This window comes from Biomphalaria glabrata, chromosome 5 (genome assembly GCF_947242115.1).
Source record: "Biomphalaria glabrata chromosome 5, xgBioGlab47.1, whole genome shotgun sequence".
NCBI classification, from domain to species: domain Eukaryota; kingdom Metazoa; phylum Mollusca; class Gastropoda; family Planorbidae; genus Biomphalaria; species Biomphalaria glabrata.
In genome coordinates, this window is record NC_074715.1 from 7,261,130 (window position 1) to 7,276,060 (window position 14,931).

Sequence of the window (14,931 nt, forward strand, 5' to 3'; positions counted from 1 at the left end):
CTGCCTGGTATGGCAATCTGAGCATTAAAAATAAACTTTATAGAATCCTAAATGCTGCTGGCAAAAAACAAACCCCATTTGGGCAGTTGTTTGAGACAAACATCTCTAAAATAGCTAACAAGATCCTCGAAATAAAGAATCACCCTTTGTGTCAGGATTTTGTGATTTTACCATCACAAAAGAGATACAAGACACCGGTAGCAAAGACAAACAGACACAAACACTCTTTTGTTCCCCTGGCAATCAAATCATTAAATAAGAACAATCTGGTATAAACTTTGTCACATGTAAATTATGAGTTAGTCTGGTGTGAATGTACACTTTGGTTTCTTATAGTTATGTTATTTGTTCGGTGTAATGCACAAATTGTAAGACACATTTCCTTACCGATAATAAAGATTATTATTATTATTATGAATATCTAATAATGGACTGGTTTATCTTTCGCAGACTCATTGGGACCGAGCGTTAAGTCTAATTGTAAAAGAAGAGTAAGTGTCGGATAATAATCTGATAAAAATAATATAGGCCTATGTTGTTGTTGTTTTTTAAAATCCATTCTTACTTTATGCACAAATAATAAAACTAAGCATAAATGATATTTTGTTAGTCATTGAAAAATAAAGAGAACAAAAAATTGCCCAGTATGGGACTCCACGAGATTTACGTATTAGTGCGACGCTCTATCAACAGCCATAGGCTACTACTAAATTCGAAATTTCAGCCTGTAATAAATGATTGCTTTTTTTTATAACCTTTACCACCTTCTATCATTTGACCACTTTTTTGACTAAGAAGAAAGTGTGAGATACGAGAAGTCGTATTTCTTGGCCCCCTTCTGTTCTCAACTCTCTATGTAGGTAGGGTGGTATATGTCGTCAAAACGGTATCGGGTTCGAAACACGCCCACCACTGTCCCCTGCCTTCCTGCTAAAAGTTTGTGCAACTATTTTTTATAAAAAAATATCTTCATTTCTAATTGAACTTCTGAAACATACCGAAACTAATCGGTTTATGCCCCCCACAAAAAAAAAAAAACCGCTACTGATGCATCTTACAGAAGTTGATCAGGTGGTAGGTAAGCAGTTTCCAAGGTTTCGCTAAAGCTCATTAACTAAATAGACTCTAACGAGGTTGTAATTGCACAAGAGTTTATAGGTTCTTATTAGATAATTGAAATCAAAAGAGGCTACATAAATTTATCTAAAACCGTCCCAGCAGGATTACTTCAGTACTATGAAACCCCTGTAAATGTATAGCCATTTAAAATTAATTATATTAATCAATAACAAGGAGTAAGAAGGATATGCTTAGAAACTTGACTTATTTGTTACAATTGTTTTAAGAATTCAATTAACTAAATAAAAGAGCATCTACTAGATCTATATAGCAAGAAGTATCTAGGCTTTCCTTGTATTTCATTTTAAAACCTAAAAATTAGGTTAAGTTTGATTTAATTTTTATTCAAATTTTTTTTTTCTATTTATAATAAAGATTAAAAAAAAATAAAAAAAATTTAATATAAAAAAAAAGTAAGTATTCAATGCTATAACATCAAATACATATAACAATAAAAACAACAACTTCAACTTAAATATTATAAAAATCATTTTAATGCATCAGTAATACAACAGTCAGTACAATTCTATTCCAATGATGATTTGACCATTGAAAAAATTCCTAGTATGCGAGCCAGATTCATGTTTATACTGATATCACAAATTGTTTTTAATCTATTAAGAACTAGTTCTTTCAATCCATCTAGTTATTCAACAGAGATATTTATCAAGCAGAACTTGAACAACACAAAATTCTTGATCAACTAACGACATCTGTTCAGTGTAGACTACTTCAACTTGGAAAATATACATTTTGATGCCTGAAATAGATAGGAATATTTAAATTAGGTCCTAATAAAAAAATTGCATTAGATGCATTAATGTAGATGCTAGATGTAATAAAAACTGATGAGGTTCTAGCATGAGTATCAAATTAGAGATTCAAACGGAAACAATGGAAAATGAAATTGTCTTAGTGTGAGCCAGGATAGCCACTATAGATTGACATGTAGTTTTCTCTGGATAGCCACCATGTAACCTGCACACTGAATGGATAGAATGAGCATTTCATGGATGCACAGTGTATAGATAGTTGTGAAAACTGTAGACAGCTCATGCCAGAAAGTAGGTATGCCAAATGAATAACAGTATTACAGAGATCCTACTTATCAAAAAAAGTTTTACATGAGAAATCATCAAAACCTATGGTACGATGTGGAAAACATTGTATTCTAAGACACATAAAAAAATACTCAAATCAGCTTTTGCAATGACCACATGAAGACGTACACAAAAGACAAACTGCACACCAGCCCATTTAATTATAGAGGTTGTTCTTACTGTTTTGAAGCTGATAGATGTCAACTTCGAATACTTTACATATTTTTAAGTGAACTATATTGAAATTAGAATTAAAGATGGTTCACTTAATAGACTACCATTCCACTGACACGGAAATATTTACCAGCAGCTAACCCTCCTCCCATATTACAAATATTGAGGCCTAGGTACTTGCTAGAACTGCTATATGATTTCTAAAGTTTTTATAATTGTTCAGAGCAGCTGAGAGTCTGGAAGATACATTTGAGATCGAAATCACTATTATCAATAAGTTAAGGTGAATATATATATATATACTTTCATTAATTAATGCCTCAAAACTAACAATTTAAATTGTTTGATTGGGGATCCAATAATTCCCCTTTACAGAAGCAGGTACAATAGTTCCAGATTAAATAGTAATTGTAAACAATGATCCATCTTATTTAATTTATGAAGTTAGTTTAAAAACCACAAATAAAATCTAACACTTATAAATTAATTTTAAAAAAATACATTCAAATATAGCACAACAAAAAATGATATCATAATGAAGCTGACTATGGTATGGAAGAATTCAGAAATGAAGCATACACAAATGCACTTACACAATGATCTACACAATGTAAAAAGTCAATGAGTTCTTCAGTACAAGTTTCAGCTGTCTTGCTCCGACTCTCTACTCTGGCTGTACACTCATCTAATTTCTGTTTGTATTTAGCACATTCAGGCTTCTCTGCACATTTCTCTTTCAACTCAACAAATGGATCCTAGAGAGTCAAAGACATTCAACGAACTTTAGTACAAGGTCAAAGCAAAGATAAGGTACTTGCTTATAGAACTAAGTACTTTTTATGTCTAAAAGATGATATGAAGTGGCAAGTAATTTAGAAATGACAGTCAGCATGATAGGGAAATTAAATTAATACAAACAAATTTAACTGTATTTGGTCCTTTCAATAGTTTAAATGTGCGTTCAATGATGAAAGTAATCTTTACATTTCACTTTGTGTTCTAAAATAAATTTTTATAATTGGGAAAAATAAAATTTAAACAAATATATACATTTTCATGACAGTTAATGTTTATAAAAAAAAAATTGTGAATGTTTCCAATAATATGAAGCTGTTAGTGCTGAATTTTGCCAAATCTTTTTCCATACAATAAGCTTCACACTCTATGATGAAAAACTAAGAAATATTTTAATACAATTCTCTTTATAAACAAAAGAATACTTACCACTAAATCAGCACTTTCCTCTTCCTGAGGGAAAAAAAAAAGTAAAATGAATTAATTCTAATAATTTTAACTTTTAAGATCAACTTAGAATAAGTTTAAAAAATAAATAAATATGGCAGATATTTAAGCTGCAGGTAAATATTTTCAACATCAATATGACATTAAAAACTGTAAAATAACTAATTAATGCTAAACATAAATTATACAGCATAATAAAATCATCCAACAAAGATAAAAAAAAAAAAATGAATACAAATTTTTTCTGAATTACAAATAAAAAATATAACATTTGTACCAATGGCTAAATAGTAATCAATAGAATTTAAAAACACAAACAAACAAAGACACCAATGTAACTCAATATCTGAATAATGTTACTGAACATTAGAATCAGCAGCACATATGCAGTAACATTCACATTTGCCCTGTGGAAATCAAATGCATAAAAAATGGTATTAGCCGGTACTCCTATTAAAATGTTATCTAAACCGTTAAAACCAAAGGAGCCAAAAATACAGTGCTAATACTGATGCCTCACTACACAAGATTAAATAAAATACATAATAGCAAATGGATTTTAAACACACATAATCATAATGACAAATGTGGTTGGAGTTAAAAGAATCTTAAAAGAATCTTATGCAATACTTGCAGGTGAGATGAACATCACACACAAACACACTGAAATAAGAGGAAAATGAAGATATTGGGAACTTAAAATTGAATTCTTTCAGCGGGTATTGTTTCATTGAAAATATGGAGTTTTCCCCGAGATCTGGAAGAGGGGGGGGGGGGGGGGGGTTCCTTTGGTTTTTTTAATTTAAAAAATCACTTTGTCACTTCAAATTTAATAAAAGATGCACTTAGAAATTGTATTATTTACATTATTTAGGATCCAGTGAAATAAATGAAAAAAGAGGAACTCCTAGAACACAGTGGAAAACTGCAACCAGAACATAGAACAATCACTCTCACATATGGAAAATAAAAAAAAAATTTTTTTTTAAAAGAGCGAAATAAAAAGTTGACCATAATACTGAAATAAATATTATATACCAAGTTACTCGCTGAGAGTAATGCTGCAAACACCAGTGCTAGCGAAGTTACTCCCTGAGAGTAACACCATACTAAAATTGTTCAAGCAAAGAGGAACACAGTGTGTGTTTTTCAATACATTGTTATATCATAGTGGTCTTTACTCAAGTAGTTATGTAAATAAGACAAGGGCTATCCAACAACCAATGGCCATGATGTATTAACTATCGTATTTAAACTTAAGCAAAACATGAACTGTATAATGATAAACTATTACAATAAAAAAATAAAAATAAAAAAATAAAAAAAATTGTTGAGTGAACAGAAATCTCACACACTAAAGAATAACTGTATGTGATAACAAGCAATGGTGTACTGGAGAAACATGTATCACAACAGTACAACTTTTCATTTAAGACTAAAGGCATCGCATCAAAATAGTGTGTTAAAAAATGTTTCAAGCCTTATGACCATTTTGTATTTATAGTGAATTTTACATTAGCTGGTGAACTAAGAAATGGGGAGAAACTAGTCAAAAAGTGAGGTCTCCTGTACACCACCACAAGAAAAAAAAAAAGTTTAACACTGTTTCCTACTTTCTCAGAGCCAGCATTATCTTCTGGCTTATCCTTTGCTTTATCTGCGTCATCATCACAAAAACATAAGCAAAAACAATCTTCATCACCCTCAATCCCACCGTCACTGCTCTCCTCACCGGAGAGTTGTTTAGCTTTATCACCCACCTGAAAGTAATTTAATTACAACTGGAATAGTCATAGTATGATATTAATATGAGACATCTGATTTGAGCCCAGAAGTGAGAAGGATATTGTTCTGTCAAGAACAATGTAACATATCATTACAATTTCCTCAAAATCACATCTGAATACCAAGTTTTATACATTACAACATTTTATTACCATCTAAAAAAATAAGATTTTTTTTTGCATTCAAAAATTACATTAAGTATTACTGTTTTTCTTTTTAATATCAAATAATAGCAGAACACTACGTTGAATATACACATACAAAACAAATTCTTAAATGAAAAATCAGATTTATAAACTTATTCTCATTTTAAAAAAAATAAAAAAATTACTTATGACTTTGTAGGGAGCATTGATACTGATGCAACAAACTTTTATCTTAATCACTTTTATTACTTTTTCAGCTATTACAGTATAGCATGTGTGCATGAGTAATTAATTTAGTGAAGGAGCTAAGGAGAAAACAATCTGTCAGTTGATATTTGATATATTTAACTGGCAACAGAGAAATGGATATGACAGACTATGGGGAAACTGGGAGAGCAATGAAGTCTGTGTAATGTGTGATTCATGAAGACATTGGTTAAAACAAATGCTAGACAGTGTTATGAATGAATATTCTGTGGCATTTTACGTCTCGAGAGACGATCTTTTCCCTTTGCAACTTCTTGTGTGACTAAAGAGGCCAATCCTTGGTACACAGCTGCGATCGCAGGTTGGGCATATGTAATCACCAGGCGCTGTTGCATTTTCACCCTTCTTTCTGCTTCTGTTGTGTATGACATCTGCAATCCGTGACCCTTCCTTTATGCTCTCTCTCCATGTGGATCTGTCCAGTGCCACCTCTTCCCAGTTGCCAGTGTCGATTTTGAAGAGCTTCATATCGCGTTTGCATACATGAATATTAGAAAACTAATATTTGTTTATAATTAGCAATGTGCAATTGGCATAGACTTGAACAAGTAAAAATGTTTACATTATTTTACTGTGTAATTTTATGTAGCAGTTTGTTGAGAATAGAAGATGATTGTTTTTAGAATAAATCAACAGTATAAAGACTTTCAGTCTAACAAGAATACTTGGATTTGTTTGTTTTGATAAGTAATTTGTGCCCTATTTTCAGATGAAAGCTGAAAAAAAAATGTAGCTTGAATTAATTTTTTTTCTTTGACTGAATGAAATCTGATTAAAAAAAAAAAGTTAAAGCTAACCAATAATCAGTCAGGCTAGTAAGGAATTTTCCTAAACTTGATTTGGGCTGCCTGATCTAGTGGTATGCATTCTGGATTGTTGTTTGGAAGTCTTGATGGTCCCAGGTTAAAACCCTATTGTTCTACCAGAGGTTTGGGCTAGGATGTGATTATATTCAAAACTGATGAAGCATCCTAAGTATAAGGTAAAACAAAAAGTATGCATCACTGCAGGCCAGGACAGACAATCTTGCATCTATAAAAGAATGTTTTCTCTTAATTTAACAAGAAATTAAAGATACTAGAACAAATAAAACAAGAGCAGTGTAGCAGTGATGTTTATCACAAGCAAATACTTAAGCACCCAACACAAAATCAACACTATTGGTAAAGTTACTCAATATAACACAGAAGAGTAATTTTACAAAAAAACAAACAAACTATAACAATTACTAAAACATTTTTAGCTAATAAAATACTCAGAAAGAAAGATAATAGACACATATTTTGATTCGTATAATATCAGTCAAGTGTAGTCAAACATATATAATTACTATAATATGATTGAGATCTTACAATATTTTCTCACCAAATAGTGAAAAATAAGCATTTGTTAAGCATATAATAATAGGTCTAAATCTATGTAGAACACATCACAATTTCTTTTACTTTTTTGATGGAAAAGATCTAGTTTGAGGGTGTGGTGGCTGTCTGGTAAAGTGCTAAGCTTTCAAACCAGTGCTGTGTTCAAATCCTGGGATTTTTTATTTTATGATCTCTGGGAGCCTCTAGTCCACCCAGCTCTATTGGGTGTACCTGACATTAGTTGAGGAAAAGTAAAGGTGGGTGGACATTTTGCTGGCCACATGACATTAACTGTGTGCCACAGAAAAGTTGACCATAGATCAGAAAGGAAATCTTTACTACTTTTTACTTTACAGATCTAGTCTAAATCAAATGTAAAATTCAGGCCTCAGTGTTCTCGGAACACAGTTTGGGAAAAATTGCTTGAACTCTAGATAAAATAATATAGACTACAAATCTCAAATTTGGAGACTAGTCTAACTCTACTGTCTCTACTACTTATAGACGTTATAGTCTAGATTCCTAGACCTGGACCTAGAATAGATGTAATCATGATTCTAGATCTAGATCTATAAACTATAAAATTGCTATTAGTATAAGTAGGGAGGTGAAATTCCGGAAATTCCTGTGTCCAAAAATGGCGTAAAATCTTGAGATAGGGTTTTTCTTACTGCTACATAGGTCTTTGTTTGAAATTGATTATGCACAGTATATGTAAAGATATCATTGCTAAAAGGAGTGAATTCGATTACTTTTGATGATGGAGAACATTTTTGTCTTTGACAATTTTTTGAAAAAAAAAAAATTTATTTAAATATTTTGCATTGAAAGTATATACATTTTTATTTTTACTGATACTCATTACAGATAAGTCGTAGTGTTGATTTTTTTTCCTTCTTATAGTACATGTGTCTGGCTATATTCCTACCAATTTTCAGATCAATCAATCGACAACATTGTACAAACTTTAAAAAAAACAAAATAACACTGACCTCAATGGACATTTCAGATTTTAATTTTTTTATATAGAAGATATTGCGTTTCAACAACAAGTGAAATTATAATCTTGCAGTAGATATTATTAGCTATAGATTTAGATACTGTTTATAGAGTTTTTACCTTGCAATTTTTTAGAAACGCATTTGAAAAAAAAAATTGTTTCAGGCGATTTTGATCCCAATTTTTAAATACTTTGTTATTTTCTGCCATTACGCCGCCGCCAATTTGTCCACACCTGACATTTCTTGTAGCTCTAGACCCAATAATTTGTTTATTTCATCAATATTTACATTTTAAACATTTGAAGTTCATAAATATAAATGAAATCAGATTTTTGAGCTATAAATTTACTACTAATACTAGATCTACTATTAAATTTCTTTTTTAATAAGTAAATCTATCGTCTATGAAACTCAATTCAAACATTTTAACTTTTGATCTGGAGGTATGTCTCTTCCAGCTTAGCCAGCAACGCTCTCATCTTACTTGTTCCATGTCAACCAATGTTAATGTTAGGTCAAAACACCACAAATAAAATCATAAATTTCTAACGGTCATAATTTATACACCATTTGGAAAGTTCTTTTAAAGTATTTTAATGATGTACTAACGAAAAATTGTTTTTTCAAAGATATATTTGTATTTCACCTCCCTAGCCCTTGAGAGCAAGTACTGGGTCTCATAACTAAAGTGTCTAAAGTTTCTAGACTAGATTTTAGATTAATTTAGATCATACTTCATAGTCATACTCATATAGTAATAAACATATAATATCATAGATCTAGTTGTATGATGGAATAGTATATTATTATTGTCAAAATCAACCACTGAACCAGGCTCAGAGTAGTCACTAACTTCATTCATACACCAACTGTGACCAAGGGGACCAAGTCGACTCAAGTGAGTTAGTGAGGCAACTGGCAAGTCAGTTGACTGAGTAACACTAACAGTGAGTTGACTTGAGTGAGTTGTGTGGCAACTCCTGGCAAGGTCAATCATTTTAATACTTTTATTCGAGACAAAAGGAGCCATATATTATTATTGTCAAAATCAACCACTGAACCAGGCTCAGAGTAGTCACTAACTTCATTATTATTTGGCATCTTCTTCTCAGTCGTACTATCCAGTGCTTTTAAATCCCTGGAAGACGGAATATACATCCATAGCAGATCCGATGGAAGGCTCTTTAACCTGGCACGTCTTAAAGCCAAAACGAAAAGGCGTCGTATCTTGATAAGGGAGCTGCTGTTTGCCGATGACGCGGCACTCGTATCTGACTCACAAGGAGGTCTACAGAAGCTAGTGAACGCCTTAGCAGCTGCTTGTCAAGAGTTTAGCCTTACTATAAGTCTCTCCAAGACCGAAATCCTGGCACAAGACGTCGCAGAAATACCTATAATACAAATTGGGAACCACACCCTTTCAGTGGTGCAGGAATTTACCTACTTGGGTTCAACAATTGTCAGTAACCTAGACTTAGACATCGAGCTGTCAAAAAGGATAGGAAAAGCTACCACAGCATTGGCAAAACTCTCCAAGCACGTCTGGGAAAATGGTAAATTGACCACAGCGACCAAAATCCTAGTCTACAACGCCTGTGTTGTGAGCACTCTCCTTTATGGCAGTGAAAGCTGGTCAACATACATGTACCAAGAGCACAGATTGAATAGTTTCCACTTGCGCTGCCTGAGACGCATAATGGGCATCTCTTGGAGGGACCATGTCTCCAATCAGGAAGTTTTAAGATTGGCCAATATGAACAGCATGTATACTCTCCTGACACAAAGAAGATTACGCTGGCTCGGACATGTCACCCGCATGCCAGATGGCTGAATCCCGAAAGATATCTTATATGCTGAGCTTGTGGAAGGAGTCAGACCCAAGGCCAAGGGCCGCCCAAGACTAACATATAGAGATGTCTGCAAGCGAGACATGAGAGCCTCAAGCATCAGCGAAAGTATGTGGGAAAACATAGCCAAAGACCAGAGTGCATGGAGACAGACTGTGCGTGCTGGGACAACCCTTGCTGAGAACAAAAGAATTGAAGCGGCTTTAATCAAGAGGGATAAAAAGAAAGCTGCCCTGTCTGCTAGCCCTAAATCAGAGGCATACACATGTACGAATTGTGGCAAAGTCTGCCGTTCTAGAATTGGCTTGATTAGCCACACCAGATTCTGCCCCGTCTCAAGATTAAGCCAAAACCAGTGACTCATTTGGGCGCATCCATTGCCTTTCGAGACAAAAGGAGCCATATATTATTATTGTCAAAATCAACCACTGAACCAGGCTCAGAGTAGTCACTAACTTCATTCATACACCAACTGTGACCAAGGGGACCAAGTCGACTCAAGTGAGTTAGTGAGGCAACTGGCAAGTCAGTTGACTGAGTAACACTAACAGTAACAGTGAGTTGACTTGAGTGAGTTGTGTGGCAACTCCTGGCAAGGTCAATCATTTTAATACTTTTATTCTGTCTAAGCTCGATTTATTAATATGAAATATTCTTTTTTAACTAGATTTATATAAAGACTGCCATAATTATTGACTATGTCAAGATATTAGGTCACTTTATTTGTACAAACCTCTTCTTTAGGACTGGAGGCAGCAATAACTTTGTCACCAAGACCCATCTTGAATGTAATAACACCCGGCAGTACCAGATTAGAGCAATGGTTATTGATAAACACTAGCTAGATCTATATTATAATTTATATAGATCGAGATCTAAATCTAATTATTATCCAATTTATTATATAAAGAAGTTATCATTATTTTATAGGCTAAAAGTAGCACAAATAATCTTAATGTATATTAAATAAATTATTTAATGATAACAATAAAAATATTTTAAGAAAATTAAAATTGCAAATAATATTTGGTTGTATTTTATACATTAGTATTAACAGGCAATGTCAAGAGATTTTCTTTCTTTTTTTTTTTGGGCGAATGAGTTAAAAAAAAAAAAAGCAATTTTCCTTTAAATCTCTCTATATATATCTATATCTATCTATCTATCTATCTATCTATCTATATATATATATATATATATATATATATATATATATATATATATATATATATATATATATATATAAATTAAAGACTTGACGACAATAAATAATATTAACAATATGTTACTATCCAGTGAACGATTTGTCGGTGAACGATTTGTCGTGAACCAACTGTCGGTGAGCGATATGTCGGGTGAACGAATTGTCGGGTGAACGAAAAGTCATGAACGATTTGTTGGTGAACGAAATGTTAGTGAACGAATTATCGTTGAAACGGTTGAACCAATCTTAATCGACCAATGGCGGACTATGGTTATGCTTGCCCTGGTGTGGCAAAATATTTAGGTCACAGCTGGGCTGCTGCGTAGCCACGGGAAATACTGCATTCCTCATTAATCTTCGGACTCGAAGACAAGCCTTATTATATAAACCTATGCATTATAACCCCCACCCTTCACAAACAGAAATACGTAGACCTACATATAGGCCTACACACATAACTTTCATTACACTACTATTCAACAATACACTTGTTGGCCCTTGTATAATCAGTGAAACAGCCAGCATTTTTTGTGTGTGTGCATCCTCCATTAGGAAAGCCCTCGATCATTCCCAACCACCAACTTTGAGGTTAGAACACAACAAATTGTTCACTGACATTTCGTTCAGCCGAAAATTCGTTCACACTCATATTCGTTCACCTAACTAGCCTGGCTCACAGACAATTTGTTCACCGACAAATCGTTCACTAGATAGCAACATAGGCTACTGCTAATATTATATTGTCGTCGCGTGTTTAATTTTACATTAAAAGTACATTCATTTAATTTAAATTTAATTATTGTGTTGTCAGGTAAAAGAAATAATTATGCAAAATTTCAGCTTGATCCGAGATTGGGTGTCGGAGAAATAACGTATAAACAAACTTTTGACCAAACAGACAGAGAGATAGAGAAGCAGAGACACAGAGAGTTGATATAAGCTTTGTAAAAAGGAGTACAAAATCATACTTACTTAATCTACTTAGACTTGGATCCTCCTGCGCCGTTTTGCGTATCGCAGTCTCCATAAAGATCTGTCACTGGTAACGTCTGGAGCATCTTCTTACCTCTAGTCCAATAGTTTGAGAGAGAGAGAGAGAGGGGGGGGGGAGAGAAAGAGAGAGCAATATTAATCATTATTACACATTTAATCTTCATCTTTTAGTCTGTTGGACCGTTCATGGGGCACCACACAAGATTTGTCAACCTACATTCCTCTCTATCTTTTGCCTTGGATATCTTTTTCAATGGTAGGCCCCTCCATTCTTTTATGTTGTCTTCCCATCGCTTTCTCTGTTTGCCTCTTCCTTTTCCAGGTACTGTTCTCTAAAGGAAAGTCTTTGCGAGCCCCGAAGACCTTGTAATATGGCCATAGAGTTTCAGTTTGCATTTTTTCTTTTACAATAGTTAGCAGGTCATCGTGGGGTTAAATCGCTGTTTTATAGTAACACTGTCTCTGATCTCTTCTTTCTTTAAATGTGATACCTAGGATTTTTCTGTAGCATCTCCATTCCATTGCTAGGATCTGCAGTCTAGATCTGCAGTCAGCGTCAAGGACTCGCAAGCATATAAGAATGTGGCCATAACCAGGAAGCGCACCAGTCTGATTTGGTGTCGATTCGAGGACCTATGCCATTGTCTTTCCATATTGTTTTGAGTTTTGCAAGTGCTGCTGTGGACTGTGCAATTCGGGCCAGTAGCTCAGTTTTGGTTCCTTCGTCCGAGACATAGCTCCGAGGTATTTAAAACTACTGACACTTGTCAGTTTTTCACCACCAATGCCGATGTCCCATTTGATCATAATTTGAGGTTTTTTTTCGGCATTTATTTGCATGCCATATGCTGTTCTGTTGTCACATATAAATAAATAACATACTGTAGACATTAATTAATAATAATAATAATTATAATAACAGAGACTTTGTGTTTATACAAGTAGACATAGGAGACTATCTGTTTTATTGCCTCACTTCCTGTTAATTACTTTCTCACAAAACATTCACAACAAACTTCCTTTTGAAGTTATTATCACATCCTTCCTTTTAAAGTTCTTAAGACTGATATCTACAAGGAACCTTAACAACTCGGCCACTTCTGGTTGTCTTGACCAGCACAACAAATTCTCTAAACGTTGGTATATAACTGTCTGTTTCGTTTGTTCCAACAGTTTGCTTTTCCTTGTCTTCATCGGTATCATAGTACCAAGAGGTGTCTTCATCGAAATTCTTATGTAAAAAACGTTGATTTCTTCTGTAGAATTTTCCATCATTTGTCTTTATGATGTAAGATCTGGGTGATGAATGTTTTTTTAACAACTGCTTTCTGCCATGTTTGTCCTAGACGAACTCTCACTTTCTCTCCGACAGGTAGTCTTGCTTTTGCATCGTATTTCACTTTACTTCTCATCTGTCGTTCTTTTAGTAATGTCTCTGCATTTTCAGCTACGATGATTTCAATAATTTGGGATCAGTTGGAATGATGTCCCTGAGTCTACTACTCATCATGGTGAATAAGGCAGTCCGCTTATCGGAGTATTTCTATACTCGGACAAGCGAGATATGGATCTTTCCCACTTTTGTATGCTTTGTTGAATATCTGCTTTACGAAACCAACATACACCTCACTTTGACCATTTGATTGAGGGTACCTGGGGCTTGATGTGATTATCTTGAAGCCTGACTCGGAAGCAAACTATCTATATTGATAGCTATTGTCGCTCACTATTTCTTCTGGTATGCCATGTCTAGCAAAAATACCTTTCAGTGCCCTGATAACACATTCTGCTGTTTTGTTCTCCAGTTGTTTTATTTCAGGGTATTTGGAGAAATAGTCGACAACTAGCAAGTAGTAATTGTTCCGCCATTCAAACAAATCTGTCGCAACCTTTTTCCATGGTCTGTCTGGTACAGCATGAGGTAGTAATTTTTCCTTCACATTATTTCTTTTGAACGTTGCACATGTTGAGCATTTTATTATTGTCGAAAAAATATCTTTGGACAATCCTGGCCAAAACACACTCTATCTTTCCTTCGATTTTCTCAATACCAAAATGACCTGTGTGCAACTTTTCAAGAATTTCATTTCTCATACTTGAAGGAATTATAATTCTGTTCCCATAAAACAAAATTCCATTTTCTTCACGAATACTGTCTTTAAATGACCAATACACTTTTACTGTTTCATGAACTTGAGTTTTTAACTTTGGCCAACCTTCTCTGACATAATTAATTACTAGTTTCAATTTAGCATCAGATTCAGTTTTCCGTCTAATCTCAACAATCTTCTGATCACTTCCCGGAAATTGTGCTGTCGCGCTATGATTTCTCTGCATCAACTCTCGTTGAACTTCATTCTGTCGCTTGACATCATGTACTTCAACGTTTTCTTTTGCTTCAATTAGTGTCAAAGCAATAGATATCTTCATACCTAAAACTGGGTTTATTTCGTTCTTGATCACATACAGATCATCTTTGACTTCCACATTATCGACTTTCAATGTGACCGATACAACTCCTTTCAGTTCTAATGATTTATCCCCTAATGCTCGTAGGGTAGTATTTGAGTGTTCTAACTGACTATCAGTTTCTAAAGTGTTCCACGTTGAATCTGACATGATATTAGCTTGTGCTCCTGTGTCAATCTTCATTTTGACTATTTTCCCCATAATATTGACAACAACCATCCAA

General features: G+C 33.8%; 1 protein-coding gene across 2 annotated transcripts; it reads right to left on the bottom strand.

Annotated features, from left to right (window-relative positions):
• Positions 1-1,590: 1,590 nt before the first annotated feature.
• LOC106057646 (cytochrome b-c1 complex subunit 6, mitochondrial-like) lies at positions 1,591-10,872 on the bottom strand. 2 transcript variants are annotated; one of them, XM_056030721.1, is made up of 6 exons: positions 10,776-10,868; positions 5,249-5,395; positions 4,001-4,042; positions 3,618-3,641; positions 2,987-3,148; positions 1,591-1,879 (listed from the first exon to the last, which is right to left on the bottom strand). In XM_056030721.1, exons 1-6 carry the CDS (start codon positions 10,821-10,823, stop codon positions 1,847-1,849), a joined length of 456 nt encoding a protein of 151 aa, XP_055886696.1. In that variant the 5' UTR covers positions 10,824-10,868; the 3' UTR covers positions 1,591-1,846. The 2 variants fall into 2 exon arrangements, with proteins under 2 accessions (XP_055886696.1, XP_055886695.1); XM_056030720.1 differs by lacking the exon at positions 1,591-1,879 and having other exon boundaries at positions 2,924-3,148; positions 10,776-10,872.
• Positions 10,873-14,931: the final 4,059 nt, after the last annotated feature.

Excerpts from the sequence above, each read along its gene's own strand:
- LOC106057646 (XM_056030720.1), bottom strand. The coding sequence starts at position 10,823 with ATGGGTCTTGGTGACAAAGTTATTGCTGCCTCCAGTCCTAAAGAAGAG. Across the intron at positions 5,396-10,775 it reads CCTCCAGTCCTAAAGAAGAG|GTGGGTGATAAAGCTAAACA; the intron begins GTTTGTACAAAT and ends AATTACTTTCAG. Across the intron at positions 3,149-3,617 it reads AGGAAAGTGCTGATTTAGTG|GATCCATTTGTTGAGTTGAA; the intron begins GTAAGTATTCTT and ends TTGACTCTCTAG.